The sequence below is a fragment of the Sus scrofa genome, chromosome 13 (genome assembly GCF_054392235.1).
Source record: "Sus scrofa isolate SSC_HxYL_T2T_F1_AM1 chromosome 13, Sscrofa_HxYL_maternal_Yorkshire_Landrace_v2.0, whole genome shotgun sequence".
Taxonomy (NCBI): domain Eukaryota; kingdom Metazoa; phylum Chordata; class Mammalia; order Artiodactyla; family Suidae; genus Sus; species Sus scrofa.
Genome location: NC_139395.1, coordinates 65560957 through 65576230, shown reverse-complemented (window position 1 = coordinate 65576230; position 15274 = coordinate 65560957). Strand labels below are relative to the sequence as shown.

The 15274-nt window shown below is 40.4% G+C and overlaps 1 protein-coding gene across 24 annotated transcripts in view; it reads left to right on the top strand.

Moving 5' to 3' along the window:
• The window catches only part of FRMD4B (FERM domain containing 4B), a 376886-nt gene that overhangs the window by 238553 nt on the left and 123059 nt on the right, over positions 1-15274 (top strand). For all 24 annotated transcript variants that reach the window (XM_084988974.1, XM_084988966.1, XM_084988964.1 and 21 more), the window contains 2 exons: positions 1569-1663; positions 10497-10589. In XM_084988974.1, the coding sequence (XP_084845100.1) occupies positions 1569-1663; positions 10497-10589 (188 nt within the window). The remainder of the gene's footprint in view (positions 1-1568; positions 1664-10496; positions 10590-15274) is intronic.

Sequence of the window (15274 nt, the reverse complement as noted above, 5' to 3'; positions counted from 1 at the left end):
GACTAAACCTAAATTCTTTCTTTCTGAGGCTTGTGCCCAGTCCACTGTATGCAGGCTTCAATTAGAATGAAAATAGTACAGTCAACAATAGTTTCACCAGAGTAGACTTTTTAGTCTAGATTTCTGTTTCTTTCTTTTTCCTTCCCTTCCCTCTCTTTCTTTTCTTTTCTTCCTTTCTTTTCTTTTCTTTCTTTCTTCCTTTCTCTTTTTCTTTCTTTCTTCCTTTCTTTTCTTTCCTTCCTTTCTTTCTTTTTTCCTTCTTTCCTTCCTTCTTTCCTTCTTTCTTTCTTATAATGACCATTCTTTCTTCCCCAGCAGCAAACTGCCAACTCTCAAACTACCATAATGACCCCTAAACTGTTTGGCTCAAGATTTTTAAAAAGTCCCTCTTGAATCCCCCACTTCAAGCCCTCTTTTCCTTCTCAAGTCACTGCAAATCCACAATCCACTCTGACCCTGGACATTCTGGCTGATTCCAAACCATGCTTCTTCCCACCAGAGCTAGTGCTTCCCCAAAGCTCAAAGACCAGATTCTTCTTCTGATTAGGTGCCCAGTAAATACTGGTGATGATGAGCTGCACAATGGATACACTTACTGCATCCCTGAAGAGAGATGAACAGCTTAGTCTTTGGGAACAGACAGACTGGGTTCATAGCCAGTCCTTAACCAACTGGAACATCAAGCAAAGTGCTTGACTTCTCTTAGAATTTGTTGGCTCATCTATGTGGAAAAAAAAACAACTAAACCCTACTCATAGACTCATTGTAAGGAGTCCAGCACAATAAATGGCCACTATTATTAAATTGTGTTGTGTTGTGTTGTTTTGTTGGTGGTGGTGGTAGTGGTTGTCTCTGTCACCTCTCACCCTTGAGACTTGAGCCTCTTCATTTGGCCATCAGCAGGCAAAGTTATTCCTGCAATCTAGGTGATGTTTAATATTCTTTGCCTTTATCAGTAACACTTTGCTACATATAAAAGCATTTTTTGCAAAACACCAATGCATCGGTAAACACTCTTTCACCTTAGAGGAAAAAACAAAGGTACTGGACTAAATTGCAGATAATGAAAAATTATGATCTCATTGCTGATTCTTTTCCCATTTCCTCCCCTTTCCAAACCCCCAGACAATGTTCTATGGTAGATTAACCAAAGCAGCAGAAGGGCACAGGTATTCAAAAATGAACAAACACAAGGTTGCTTTAAACTTTTTGGGAAAGAAAGAGAAAAAAAAAAAAAAAGAGTCGTAGCACAGTGGAAGAGAATCCGATTAGGAGCCAAGAGGTTGTGGGTTCAATCTCTGGCCTTGCTCAGTGGGTTAAGGATCTGGCATTGCCTTGAGCTGTGGTGTAGGTCGCAAATGTGGCTTGGATCCCGCATTGCTGTGGCTGTGGCTGTGGCCTAGGCCAGTGGCTACAGCTCCAATTCGACCTCTAGCTTGGGAACCTCCATATGCCGTGGGTGCAGCCCTACAAACCAAAATAAATAAACTCTTTGGAAAAGAAGAAGGTGGTAGCAATAAAAGAGAGACGCAACCAAATTGTTTCTAATCAGGTTTTTATCTTGACAGCCCAAACTTCTATCAAGAGAGTTGCTAGACCTCGTGGCTTCGCATTTCAACCTGAAAGAGAAAGAGTACTTTGGAATCACGTTTACAGATGACACGTAAGTGTTTGCATAGTGTATCTTTCTTTACCTTTTGATTGGACTACCTGTGTGCATTATACACAATGGGCAAAGGGCGGGGGGTGCCCCAGGAATTAGAATATGTCCTGCTTAGCTAGAGATATTTTAAGACAAGATTTTTTCTCTTAGGATGATTGTAAAAGAAGAGAAGGAATATTCATCTTTCTAAGAACTCAAAATGTATTAAGTGCCTTGGAAGTTTGTTGCAATAAGTTTTTTACTCTTTTCTTTTTTGGCCGCACCGTGGCATATGGAAGTTCCTGGACCAGGGATCAAATCCCAGCCATAACTGCGGCCTACGAACCATAGCTGCAGTCGGATCCTTAACCCACTGCACTGCCGTAGTAACACATGAATTTGTTATTCTTCCCCCCACCCCTTTTTATAGTTCCCAGGCTAGGGGTCAAATTGGAGCTGCAGCTGCTGGCCTACACCACAGCCACAGCAATTCTGGATCTGAGCCACATCTTCAACCTATGCCGCAGCTTATGGCAACACCAGTTCCTTAACCCACTGAGCAAGGCCAGAGATGGAACCTGCATCCTCAGGGATACTATGTCTGATTTTTAACCTCCTGAGCCACAACAGGAGCTCCAGCTTTGTTATTCTAGGTGATAGTGTATCTTCACATTTCTTTGCTTATTTTAGCTTATGTATCAGTGATAGAAATACCTGCAGTGTCATCCACTCATATCTTGAAACTGAATTAATCTTTGAATTTGGTGGCAAAAAAAATTTAAAGACAATTTTGTGGCCCATCTGACAAATACATATATAGTTTAATGTAGGATGAATTTTTAAACTTTCATGTAGGTCCATTTTATGTTACCTCCTTACTACCTTTTTTTTCTTTTACTTAAACATTTTTTATTGCTAATTTGGATATTGTTTCTATTTGTCCTTTTTGAAATGAGGCAGGTGTACAACAAATAAATTCCTAAGAATTTAAAACTCCATGTAAGCAAAAGTGTTTAGTCTTAACAGTTTTTACTACAGGCTCCCGTGTGTGTAGCTGTGTGTTTTACAGTAGCCTGGTTTGTTAAGTTATATGCAGCTTAATATATCAGAAAAATTCTTCCCCTTTATGAGATAATTTCCAGAGAACTCTTCAAATATTAAAATTCAAGAAAATGTGTTCCAGACACAAAATATATTGGCTAACTACCCAGCATTCTTTCTCTAACTCTCCCAATTTAAATACTTTTCCATTCTTCAGGTTAACCAGGCAGAAAATAATCTCAAAAATGGGGTAATTTGTTTTTTTATTTATTGGAATCTAGTTGACTTAGAAAGTTGTGTTAGTTTCAGGTATACATCAAAGTGAATTAGTTACACATATATATCCATTCTTTTTCTGATTCTTTTCCCATATAGGTTATTACAGAATATTGAGTAAATTTCCATATGTTATACAGTAGGTCCTTGTTAGTTATCTGTTTTATATGTCGTAGTATATATATGTTCATCTCCAACTCCTAATCTATTACCCCCCACTCACACATTTCCCCTTTGGTAACCATAAATTTGATTTCAAAATCTGTGAGTCTGTTTCTGTTTTGTAAATAAGTTCTCTACTATCACTTTTATTAGATTCTACATATGTGATGTTATATGATATTTGTCTTTCTCTGTCTGACTTGCTTTACTTAGTATGATAATCTCTAGATCCATCCATGTAGCTATAAATGGCATTATTTTGTTCTTTGGTGTGACTGATTAGTATTCCATTGTAGATGTTTACCGCATCTTCTTAATCCATTCATCTATTGGTGGGCATGTAGGTTGCTTCCATGTCTTGGCTATTGTAAATAGTACTGCAGTGAATATTGGGGTGCATGTATCTTTTTGAATTATTGTTTTCTCCAGATATATGAGAAATGGTTAATTTGCCTTTAACACTGTATCTTTTGATTATTTCCATCCTGGGCAGGCTACAAGCCTAGGACCTCCTGGAATTGACAATGGGCTAAGGACTTGGGCTGGGCAAAAACCAGACAGTTAGGTTGTCAGGAAACATAGAAAAACATGGAAACTTTGATTTCAGACTCAGGATGTTTCCTGAATGGAGTTTTACAAAGCTGAAAAAAAAAGTACCCTTGCCATCACCCTCCTCATTCAGAATCACAAAATTGTCTATCCACTCAACATGGGTTTGAGACCATATGTGATCAGTCCTCTGCTGGCTGAAATAGGAACTACAGGGGTCCATTGAGCACAGGCTCTAGCTGGAAAGACAAGACCAGTTCATGAGATTCAGAGTTTAAACATACAGGAGTTCCCGACATGATTCATCGGTAACAAACCCAACTAGGATCCATGAGTCTGTGGGTTCGATCCCTGGCCTCGCTCAGTGGGTTTGATCCCTGCTGTGAGCTGTGGTATAGGTTACAGACTCGGCTCGGATCTTGCATTGCTATGGCTGTGGAGTAGGCCAGCAGCTGTAGCTCCCATTCAACCCCTAACCTGGGACCTTCCATATGACGGGAAGGAAAAAAAAAAGTTTAAACATACATACATAGGTTGAGTCTGAATATGAATGAAATCATAGCAAACAGCATAAGACTTAAAGCCATAAACACATGACGGCTAAGCTACATGGTAAAAGCCATAAGTACACAAATACTATAGTTTAGGGAGAGGTCACATAAAGTAGAGACTAAAATCGTGAATATAGGAGTAATTTATCCACTCAACAGATATTTCTTGACTGCTACTAAATGCTAAGCATCAGTCTAGCTTCCAGGGATTCAGCTTGAACAACATGGACCAGGTTCTTGCTCTCATGGAGCTTTATTGCACTGGAATGGTCCAGCAAAAAAGTAAATAAAGAGATAAATGAGAAAATACCAGAAATGGCAAATGCTTTGGAGGACATAAAATGAGAGGCCATGATCAAGAAAAGTTTGGGAGCAGTTTTAGACAGGATGGACCAGGACAGCTTCTAAAAGTTCATGGATAATAAAAAGCAAGAAGTAGAGTTCCCCAGTGGGTTGTTGTAAGGACCCAGCGTTGTCAGTGCTGTGGCTTGGCTTGCTTCTGTGGCACCAGTTTGATTCCTAGCCTGGGGAACTTCTTCATGCTAAAAGAAAAAAATTAGAAGAAGGAATTCCCGTAGTAGCTCAGTGGGTTAAGGACTGATGCAGTGTCCCTGAGGATGCAGGTTCAATCCCTGGACTCAATTAGTAGGTTAAGGATCTGGCATTGCCACAAGCTATAGCATCAGTCACAGATGTGGCTCAGGTCTGGCGTTGCTGTGACTGTGGCACAGGCTGGCAGCTGCAGCTCCAGTTTGACCCCTAGAGTCCGTGGACTTCCATATGCTGATATACTGCACGTGTGTCCATTAAAAAAAAAAAAGAAGCAGCAGCAGTTCTGCAAAAGTCTGGACAGGCGTTCCCTACTAAAGCCAGTGCAAAAATGAGAATAAGCTTGACTTTTGGTTTTTTATGTTTCAGTTTTGAGAAAGGAAAAAAAAAAGCCAGTATGACTTGAATACAGAGAGTATGAGGAAAGTGGTACAATATAAGGTCGAGAGGTTAGCAGGGATAGAAATCATAGAAGCCTGGCAGCTCTGTGATCTTAGGCTTGGAAGCTTTGTGGTCTTAGACTTAACATATATGACACTCAAGTTTCCTCATCTGTACAATGGGCATAATAACAGTACCAAAATAACTACTATAAAAAGTACTATAGAAGGTACATAGAGTAGGATCATAGTATTATTCTGTCAGGCAGGTAAGGGATGCAGAGTCCAGGCACATAGCAGCAAAAAAATAGCTGCTATGATAGCTGCCCATCCTATTGTTATCATCCTATTATTCATAGCCATGGCAGGAAAATGTGTTCTGAAGGAGGCTTAGGAGGACCTGGGTGGGAGCCCACACAGAAAGGTGACTGGGAGGGCAGATAGCCCTTAGGCAGAGGAGAGAGGACCTGACATTCCAGGGAAGAGTCGTTTTGTGTGCCGATGCACGGATGTGGTCGTGAACACGGTACATCTGTGCAGTGGGGTGGAAGGTGTCCTGATCGTGGAGTAAGATATAAGAGGCACAATCTCAGAGGTGAGCCTGAGAATCACGTAGATGGAAAAGGCACGCCGAGGCCACTGAAGGATGTTCTGCAGGGGAGTAGCCTGATTAATGACTGTGGTCTTGCAAGTTTCCCAGGCTACAGAGTTCATGGTGGGTTGGAAAAGCAGCCTGGTCACACGGCAGGCTGCTGGGAAAACTCCAAGCTCAGGTGAGCCTAACCAGGCAGGGCATAAATCAGGCGTTCAGACTCTAGGACCTTCTCTTCAGCAAGAAAGGAATACATCGTATGAATGACCTCCTTTCCTGACATGGGCCTCCTTCCCCTTAGTGTGCCTTGGGATGATTCCTTTCTAAATGCTCTGGTGGAAGAAGAATGTCTCACTCAAGTGCCTCCTCATCTATCCCCTTTGATGCCATTGGTCAGTGGAGGTAGTCTTTCCAAGAAACCTGGCTCCAAAATGTCCTTCATAACCTCCTCTGCCAGTGACAGCAGAGTCTGTATGTGAATTATGCTCAGTTTAGAAGGTGTCTTCTGGCCCCAGCTGTGTTTATTTTCAGAAGAAGAATGAGCTGGGCTTTTGGAGGGGGAGTGGGAGTTGGCCATCTCTACCTTTCTGGGGAACAGGTCTGGAAAATTGCTTCTGTTGAAGGGTGTCTCCTTGGAATGTCTTGGTCATAAGCCTAGTCCTTTTTCTCTGTCTGGTAAATATTTTTGGAAAGTATTTTCTTTCAGCACTCCCCTTCCCGCCCCGCTAAAACCACTGAGTCTGATCCCTCCCAGGATGCTGTCTGAGTTGCATTTTCCAGCCTAGATGCCACATCAGCTCTTTGCCTTTGGTGAACTTCTCTAAATAGAGTCAGGCAAAGCCAAGGGGGTGAAACCCTCGATGAAACCAGCCACTGTCTATATCACATTCCACAGGCCAAGAAGAGATGTGGAAAAATGGAGTTGTGCAGTTACATAATGAAAGTAGTGCTGGTGACCAACAAAAACAAATTTGTGGTCCTATCAGAGGGAGAGGTTAGCTCCTGAGCTCAGGCTAGTTAGTACCTGCTGGCGTTCTGTGTGCAGGGTGAGTCTTTCACCCCTAGAGGGCAGTCACGGCCCTTCTGAGGCAGAAGTTCTGTTCACCCAAATGGTTCCCATCCCTTTCAGCCCAGTTAACTCCTTTCCTTCCCTTGTTTTGAAAGGATTTGCTGTATACGCTTTGTTTATTAAGAAATAAAAAAACAGGTTTCACAACACAATAGTGATTTTTGATCACCGTTCCATCCCATGAACCTGATGGGCCTTTGATACAATTCTAGCCAAAAAGGACACTTGCTTCAAAGTTGCCTAGCACAGCTGATAGAGGAGAATGTGTAGATTCAGCTATCTTTTTGAGGTATCAGTTAGATCTGTTCCATTTGCTGGTGGAAGAACTTGAAACAAGCAGGTTATAAGCAATAAGTGCTTTAGGATCTCATTGCAATAAGTGCTTTAGGATCTCATTTTAGTCTCAAGGATTAAAAAACAGCAGATTAACTTGGATTATATCTCAGCGATAAAGTTAGAGATAACTTTTACTTCTGCATCCTAACTTTATCCTATCAATTAAATTTTAGATGAGCTTTTTAAAAAATCTAATTTCTAGGTTTTTTTTTCTAAAAAATTATTTTAAATAGCTTCTTATAAAAACACAGTATCATAGCTGAGGCTGGTCTCTTTTGATTGAAGCAATTTGCTCTGTATCTCTCTGCAAGAATATCTAAGAATTCTAAGAATTTTCATTCATATATAGTAGTGCTTGAGTGTCTTCTATGGTTAATATAATTGATTTATGTTCTACATGTTATTATACAACTTGCTTCATTCTTGGACATCATTTCATACAAGTTCATATAAATATACATTATGCTTTTTAAATGATACCACATCTTCCTATATAAAAGCAAAACCAAAAAGGCAAAATTATTCTCACTTTCTGTGAGAAAACTTTTGAGACGTGATAGTGTACAATAATTCGTATACAAAAGATGTACATTTGAACATCTCTGATATTAGGTTATGTCTTTAAATCAGTTGCATTCTAAACTGAAATATGGTGTATTTCTTTTAACTTCTAGTCCCTGATGTTTATATTTTTAATCCACAAAAGCAGTAATTCTAAGAACCTTATGTTATGTCACTTGTATAAGCTTATTTACCTTCATAATATTCCTCTAAGGAAAGCTAGAGACAATTATCAGCCTCCGTCTAGTAGTTTCAGAAACAAAGACATATCTTCTTCCTGCGTTAAAACTAGTAAGTGACAGAAATCAAGCTAAAAGTTACTAGGATGGCAGATTCAGGAGTTCCTGTTGTGGCTCAGCGGATTAAGAACCTGACAGTGTGTCGGTGAGGATGAGGACTCAATCCCTGGCCTCGATCAATGGGTTAAGGATCCACCATTGCTGCACGCTGCAGCATAGGTAGCAGATTCAGCTCAGATCTGGTGTTGCTATAGCTGTGGTGTATATTGCAGATGCAGCTCCTATTTAACCCGCAGTCTGAGAACTTCCATATGCTGCAAGTGTGACTATAAAAAAGAAAAAAAAAAAAAAAACTAACTCAACCTTTTACTACTCTTGTTTTCTCCAGTATCCGAAGTCCCAGGTTTATATCTCAGCTCTGCCACTTTCCTTGAAGGCTTATGGTAAAATTTAGTATTAATATATAAAAAGCCCCAGTTTGGTTGGCACAAAATTGTTGCTCCATAAAGAGTAACTTTTATTATTATTATTATTATTATTATTATTATTATTATTGTTATTATTGCCCATGTTTCATATCTACTTACAATGCATACAGCTTGGAGGTTTTTTTTTTTTAATCATTTACTCAAGGGAGTTCCCGTTGTGGCACAGCGGAAACGAATCTGACTAGGAACCATGAGGTTGCATGTTTGACCCCTGGCCCTGCTTGGTGGGTTAAGGATCCGGTGTTGCTATGAGCTGTGGTGTAGGTCGCAGACAAGGCTCGAATCTGGTGTTGCTGTGGCTCCGGCGTAGGCCAGCAGCAGCAGCTCTGGGTGGACCCCTAGCCTGGGAACCTCTATATGCTGTGAGCGTGGCCCTAAAAAAAAAAAAAAAAAAAAAAAAAGGACAAAAGACAAAAAAAAAAAATCTTTTACTCAAAAGACCAAAATAGGTTGGAAAATGTCTTATGACAGGTTTTGTAATAATTTGACACCCTGCCACTATCAGCATGTTCTTAAGTTTTCTGTAAGCAAGCAAAATGGAGTCTGCCTTCTGGGAATTTATGACCTAAAATGGATCAACTAGTGAGATAGTCTTGGAAAAGTCATGTAAACAATCCCCAGCCATCCCAGGTCACAATTTCAGGAGAATGTTTATACCCATGAATTTAGTGAAGCTCCTGAATGAATCAACAAATAGATGCTTAAGTATTAGGAAGTCTATAATGTAATCCAAAAACAGCATCCAACAAGGTATTCAACCCCATACTATTATAAAAGCTATAGTATCGTTATCTGTGTCTATCTGATTTCATTAAAACAAAAGTTTGAGGAGTTCTCTTATAGCACAGCGAGTTAAGGATCAAGCATTATCACTGAAGCAGCTTACATTGCTACTGTGGTGCAGGTTTAAATCCTGGCCAGGGAACTTATACATGCTGCAGGCATGGCCCCAAAAAAAGTTTTTCCCTTCTTGACCATCTTAAAATATTTCTGATTTTATATTTACTAAAAATTTAAAGATTGATGCATTTAATGTCATCTAGTTTTTTACCTCCAAAGGCATCCAGTGTTTTCATGATGTAACTTCTCTGATATATTTTTAGTTATATAAATTCATATATGTCCAGCTGTTCTTTTTTTGATTTAAAAAAATGGCAATAATGTACTTGGTATTAAACTTAACATAGTATTTTGAAAATTGTTCATGATAACTTTATAAAGATACTCTTGATCTTTTGTATTGCTTGTGCATTGTATTTCATTGCTGTTTAAGTTCTTTTTTTTTTTTTTTTTAGGGCGGCACCCTCAGCATATGGAAGTTCCCAGGCAAGGGCGACCTAGGTCAAAGCCACAGCAACATGGGATCCAAGCCACATCTGCCACCAACACCACAGCTCATGGCAACACCAGATTCCCAACCCACTGAGCGAGGCCAGGGATCAAACCTGTATCCTCATGGATACTAGTCGGATTTGTTTCTGCTGCACCACAATGGAAATTCCTAAATTCTTTCATTAATCCTTTTCTTTGTTGTCTGCCCCATGGCATAGGGAGTTCCTAGGCCAAGGATCAGATCCAAGCCAGATTTGCGGCCCATGCCACAGCTACGGCAATGCTGGATCCTTTAACCCAACTGCCCTGGGCCGGAGATTGAACCTGCATCCTGGCGCTGCAGAAATGCCACCAATCCCAATGCACCACCACAGCGGGAGCTCCAAGTTTATTTTTTTTAAACAATGCCCTGTTGGATATTTAGGTTGTTTTGAGCTTTTTGCTGCTACACATAATGAATGCTACGGGGCCTGATGTTATACATAGGACATTTTCTACATGTGCAGGTTTATCTTGATTAACTCCTGGAAATGAAAACCCTGGTTCAGAAGCAGGTGCTTTTATAATTTTGATAGCAATTGCTAAATTGGCTTCACTACTGGTCATAACAGATTATACTCCTACCATCAGTGTGTGAGAGTAACTTGCCTCACAGCTCTGCCAACACAGTGTGTTATGGAATCTTTCTGACTTTTTGCTTAATCCTTCTCCTTTGTTTTACTCTTACAGAGGTCAGCAGAACTGGCTACAGTTAGACCACCGAGTTCTTGACCATGATTTGCCCAAGAAACCAGGCCCAACCATTTTGTACTTTTCTGTGAGGTATGTATACAGAGATACACCCACCATCCCACCTGCCTTTTTCCCTTTTTTTTTTTTTTTTTTTTTCTTTTAATGGAAAAAAAAATTTCCTGGTCATTAGAGAGAGAGATTTTTTTTCTAAAAAAGGGGGCCTATCAAAAAAATGATTATGTGAAAGAGATTTTCTGCTGTCTTAGTCTGGGGACCAAGTTACTACAGATACTCTGTAGAACTGTTTTCACTGAGGATGAAAGATAACATCATCTTCTTTTATTTCTCAGAGACCCTTGAGTCTACTTAAAGCTGAGAAACGTAGAGTTCCCACTGTGGCATAGTGTGTTAAGAATCTGACTGCAGTGGCTCTGGTCGCTGTGGTGGCATGGGTTCCATCCCTGGCCTGGGGCAGTTGGGTAAAGTATCCAGTGTTACCACAACTGTGGCTCAGATTCGATCCCTGGCCCAGGAACTTCCATGGCAAGGCTGAAAAACATAAGTAATATATTTTAATACATAATCCCGTTTCTGACTCAACAAGCTTCTAGATTTTATAACTTGAAATATAGCAAACATTTACTATTATGCTTTATGTAGGAATGTTTCCCAGAGACTATAGAAATAATTGAATTTTATACAATTTCACACCTTCATTGTTACAGACGATAAAATGTGAACAAATGCTCATGGAAAGAAGTATGTGCAGAAATCTGAATTCTTTCCTGCAGGGAAACGGCTGAGAAGGAATCCTTAATTTGTTCTCTGAGCTTTGCTTGGGAAAGTCACTTAACTATCCATATGGACCTCAATTATTTCCTCCTGAATGGCTGAATTCAGCTAAATCAGTGATTTTTTTTTTCTTTTTTTTTTTAGGGCCATAGGTGCAGCATATGGAAATTCCCAGGCTAGAGGTAGAATCAGAGCTACAGCTGACAACCTACGCCCCAGCCACAGCAATGCTGGATCTGAGCTGCATCTGCAGCCTACACCACAGGGCCAGGTGTTGAACCCGCATCCTCAAAGATACCAGTCAGGTTCGTTTCCACTGAGCCACAATGGGAACTCCTAAATCAGTGATTTCTTAAAGCTGGCCTATGATGGAAATATTTTTCGTCTTAATTGTTCACATTCTAAGATAATAAACTGTTATAAAGAGTAGCGCCCATGTTCCTATACAAAGCTTATAAAATAAAACGTTACCAGTTTTACTGAAAGCCCCTCTCTATGCACTAGCTTATGATGAATTTGGTGTATTTTCATGGTAAATTTTGTTTTCCTGGTCTGAAGCCAAGTATGATCAAATAAGCTAAGGTAGGAGATTTCCCATAAATCTAAAGATGTGAGATCAACCTAAAGAATAGATCTATATTCTGAACTTGTATTATTTTTTAGATGTTGAGGTATGCTTTATTTTATGACATGATGATGGAGGGTTCTTGTCTTTCTTTGGGGGAGATGGGTTTAACTATGAATACCTGCCAAAATCATGTCAATTTCCACAAACATTTATTTTTTGTTTTTTGTTTTTACTTCCTTATGCTCAATGAGATCCAAAAGTATGGTAATAAGATACCCTGATATCCTACCTTTTTTTTTAATGGCTCTTTTTTCATATGAATTGATGGCAGTTGTGGATGGAGGCTGCCCATTAGTAAATTAAGTGTTGACAGTCCCCAATTTGTTTTGGGTTTTTGTCGTTTCTTAGTTTGGGGGGGGGGGTGTTTTTTGGTTTTTTTTTTTTTCCTTACCACCAGAAGTGATATTTTTAAAATCCAGGAAGAATGTACCATAATGGTGATATGTATGGGAGCATAGCTGATATAGAATAGTGCACAGAAATCCTAAAGAAAAACATAGGAGTTTCCTGGAAAGAGTGTGATATGAGTGCTGATGTCCATGGAAATGAAGAAAAAGACAAACACAAACCAGCCAGCAGTAGGGAAAAATGAGTATTAGTAATTAAGCAGGGGTCAGAGAATAGAGAAATTTTAATCTCTTTTAGAAAGGGGAAATGGCTCAACATAAATCAATATGTTTTTTCCCCAAAGAATTATATTATTGCTGTAAACATTTCGAACTTTATGAAAGTACCAAGTGAAAAGGAAGAGTTACCCTCTGTCAGGCTTCTTCCCTCACCCTACTCCCCATTCATTCCTCTTAAAGGAAAATAAGTCTGATAAACTGTATAGTGATTTGCTTTTTTTTGTTGAACTGAAGGTCTTTCCTTGGGTACATAAAAACCTGTTATTTCTTTGCACTTCCATAGTTTAGCTACCCAGATTTCTGTTAAGCATGTCCATTGCTTCCAGTGATTTTATTAAAATGTCAGCTGCAGGGAGTTCCCCTTGTGGCTCAGCGAAAACTAATCTAATATCCATGAGGAGGCAGGTTCGATCCCTGGCCTTGCTCAGTGGGTTAAGGATCCCAAGTTGCCATGAGCCATGGTACGAATCACAGACATGGCTTGGATCCCACGTTGCTGTGGCCATAGGGTAGGCCAGTAGCTGTAGCTCCGATTCCACCTCTAGCCAGGGAACTTCCATATACCACAGGTGTGGCCCTAAAAAAATAAAAATTAAAAAAAAAATTAAAATGTTAGCTGCACTTAAGATCCTTTACACCTTACGCGCATATGTGGTGTTGATGTAGCCTAATTACTGAGTGAAAGTGTTTTGTCTTAGGAGAATTTTGCAAGTGCCATTGACTTAACAATTAGATTTGTGTACTAGTTCTTTAATCACTGTCTGGTCTGTTTTGGGTCTCCAAATGCCAGGGGAGAATACTCTGTCTTCTGTTCAGTGTAGTCATTCACAGGCAGCCCTATCTTTTCAAAGCAGGTTTCCTTGGGATTCCAGGGTCGCCTGCTGCTTGTTTGTGAGTTTCAGCCCTTATCACAAGAGCGTCCCCTAATTGCTTGGCATTACTTTCTCCTAACGACTTGCGTGTTTAAAAGCTCTTATCAAGTTTTTAATTATTCACTTAATTCTTCCTCCCCACAGTACAGTGAGATCATAATAGTCGTTGTTATTATTCCAATTAAGGGCCGGCTGTTACTCCAATTTAATTAAAGACATGATAAAGCAAAAACACACACCACAGAATTAAAGGAACCGACCCAGGTCACTGAGTGGAATGCAGTTGGAGGTCTTGAACATATGGGATTGCAAGCACCCCAGTTGCCTCTCAGGGACCTCAAGCCTCCTCTTAAGAGAAAACAGAACTGCTGGTGGTAGTTACATCCTAATAGACACCACCACCCCTCCTCCAGGTTGTCTGGGATGACAACATTTTCAGTCACTGAAGAAGAGAACCAAAGGTAGCATTTGATTCCTATTTGGACCTTTGGTCACCAGAAAGGCCGCTAAATTTACACATGGCCATTTTTGCTCTCTCTCTCTCTCTCTCTCTCTCTCTCTCTTTTTTTTTTTTTTTTTTAGGGCTGCACCTGCGGCAAATGGAGGTTCCCAGGCTAGGGGTACAATTGGAGCTGTAGCCACCAGCCTACGTCATAGCAACACCAATCCAAGCCACATCTGGGACCTGTGCCACAGCTTGCAGCAATGCCAGATCCTTAACCCACTGAGGCCAGGGATCAAGCATCCTTACAGACACTATGTAGGGTTCTTAACCCACTGAGCCACAACAGAAACTCCTACACATGACCACTTCTGATATTGGGGCCATTGCCTTTCCCATCAGCATGTATTGCTACCTGCCCTGGAACTTGGAGTTGGTCACTCTGGACACCAAGGTGAGCCCTTGCTGAGCAATAAGCACCCAAGAACAAAGAATTCCCACAGAGATAACACATTATATGCATGTGCATCACTGTTATGTTGGAAGAATCCAAATGCCAACAGCAAAGATAGGTTAATGGCATTTTTACAGTGAAAACTTGATTAATCAAAAGAGATAAGATGAAAAAGTACATTACATTTCAGAGTTTCCCTGAAGACAGAGGGGGTGCATATCTGAATCATCATAGGAAAGTTTTTAAAACTAGACCGTCATGTTTCCAACCCCCAAATCCTCCTCATTCCTGGCCCAGATTCTGATTCAGTACCCTAGAGATGGTGAAGGTGATCTGGGGCAAGTTGGTTGTGAATTACAAAGAGATGGGGGGCTGCGGCTGTGGTCTTGGCCAGCAGCTGCCCCTCCAATTCAACCCATAGCCTAACTTCCATATGCCACAGATGTGGCCCTAAAAAGAAAATAAAAGGGGGGGGGTAGAGATCCTGGGATACAAAATGTCTTTGCTGATTGTTATGCAAATAAAAGAAAATGTCATTTTTTTTAAAGTCTAGCATTTATGAAAAAGAAAAATACTATACATTTTTGCTCTCTAGAAGTTTCCTCTTAGGAGTTCCTTAGTAGCCTTGCAGTTAAGGGCTCAGCATTATCATTGCTGTGGCAAAGGTTTGATCCCTGACCTGGGAACTTCTGCATGCCATGGGCACAGCCAAAAAGAAGAAAAAGGGGGGGGGGGGAGTTTCCTCTCTATTGAAATGTAGCATTAACCCTGTGGCAGGCACTGGGCTAAATTTTGGACCTGTATTGTCTCATTGATTCCTGAGCTAAACGCTGGGATCCTACAGATAGTTGGGAGAAAGCTTTCTCCTGGTTAATATTCCCCAGGATGCAGGGAGCAGGCTCAGAAACACAGGCTGCTTCTGCATGGAGGAAAGAAAACATTTAAGATGAAGGCACTTAGT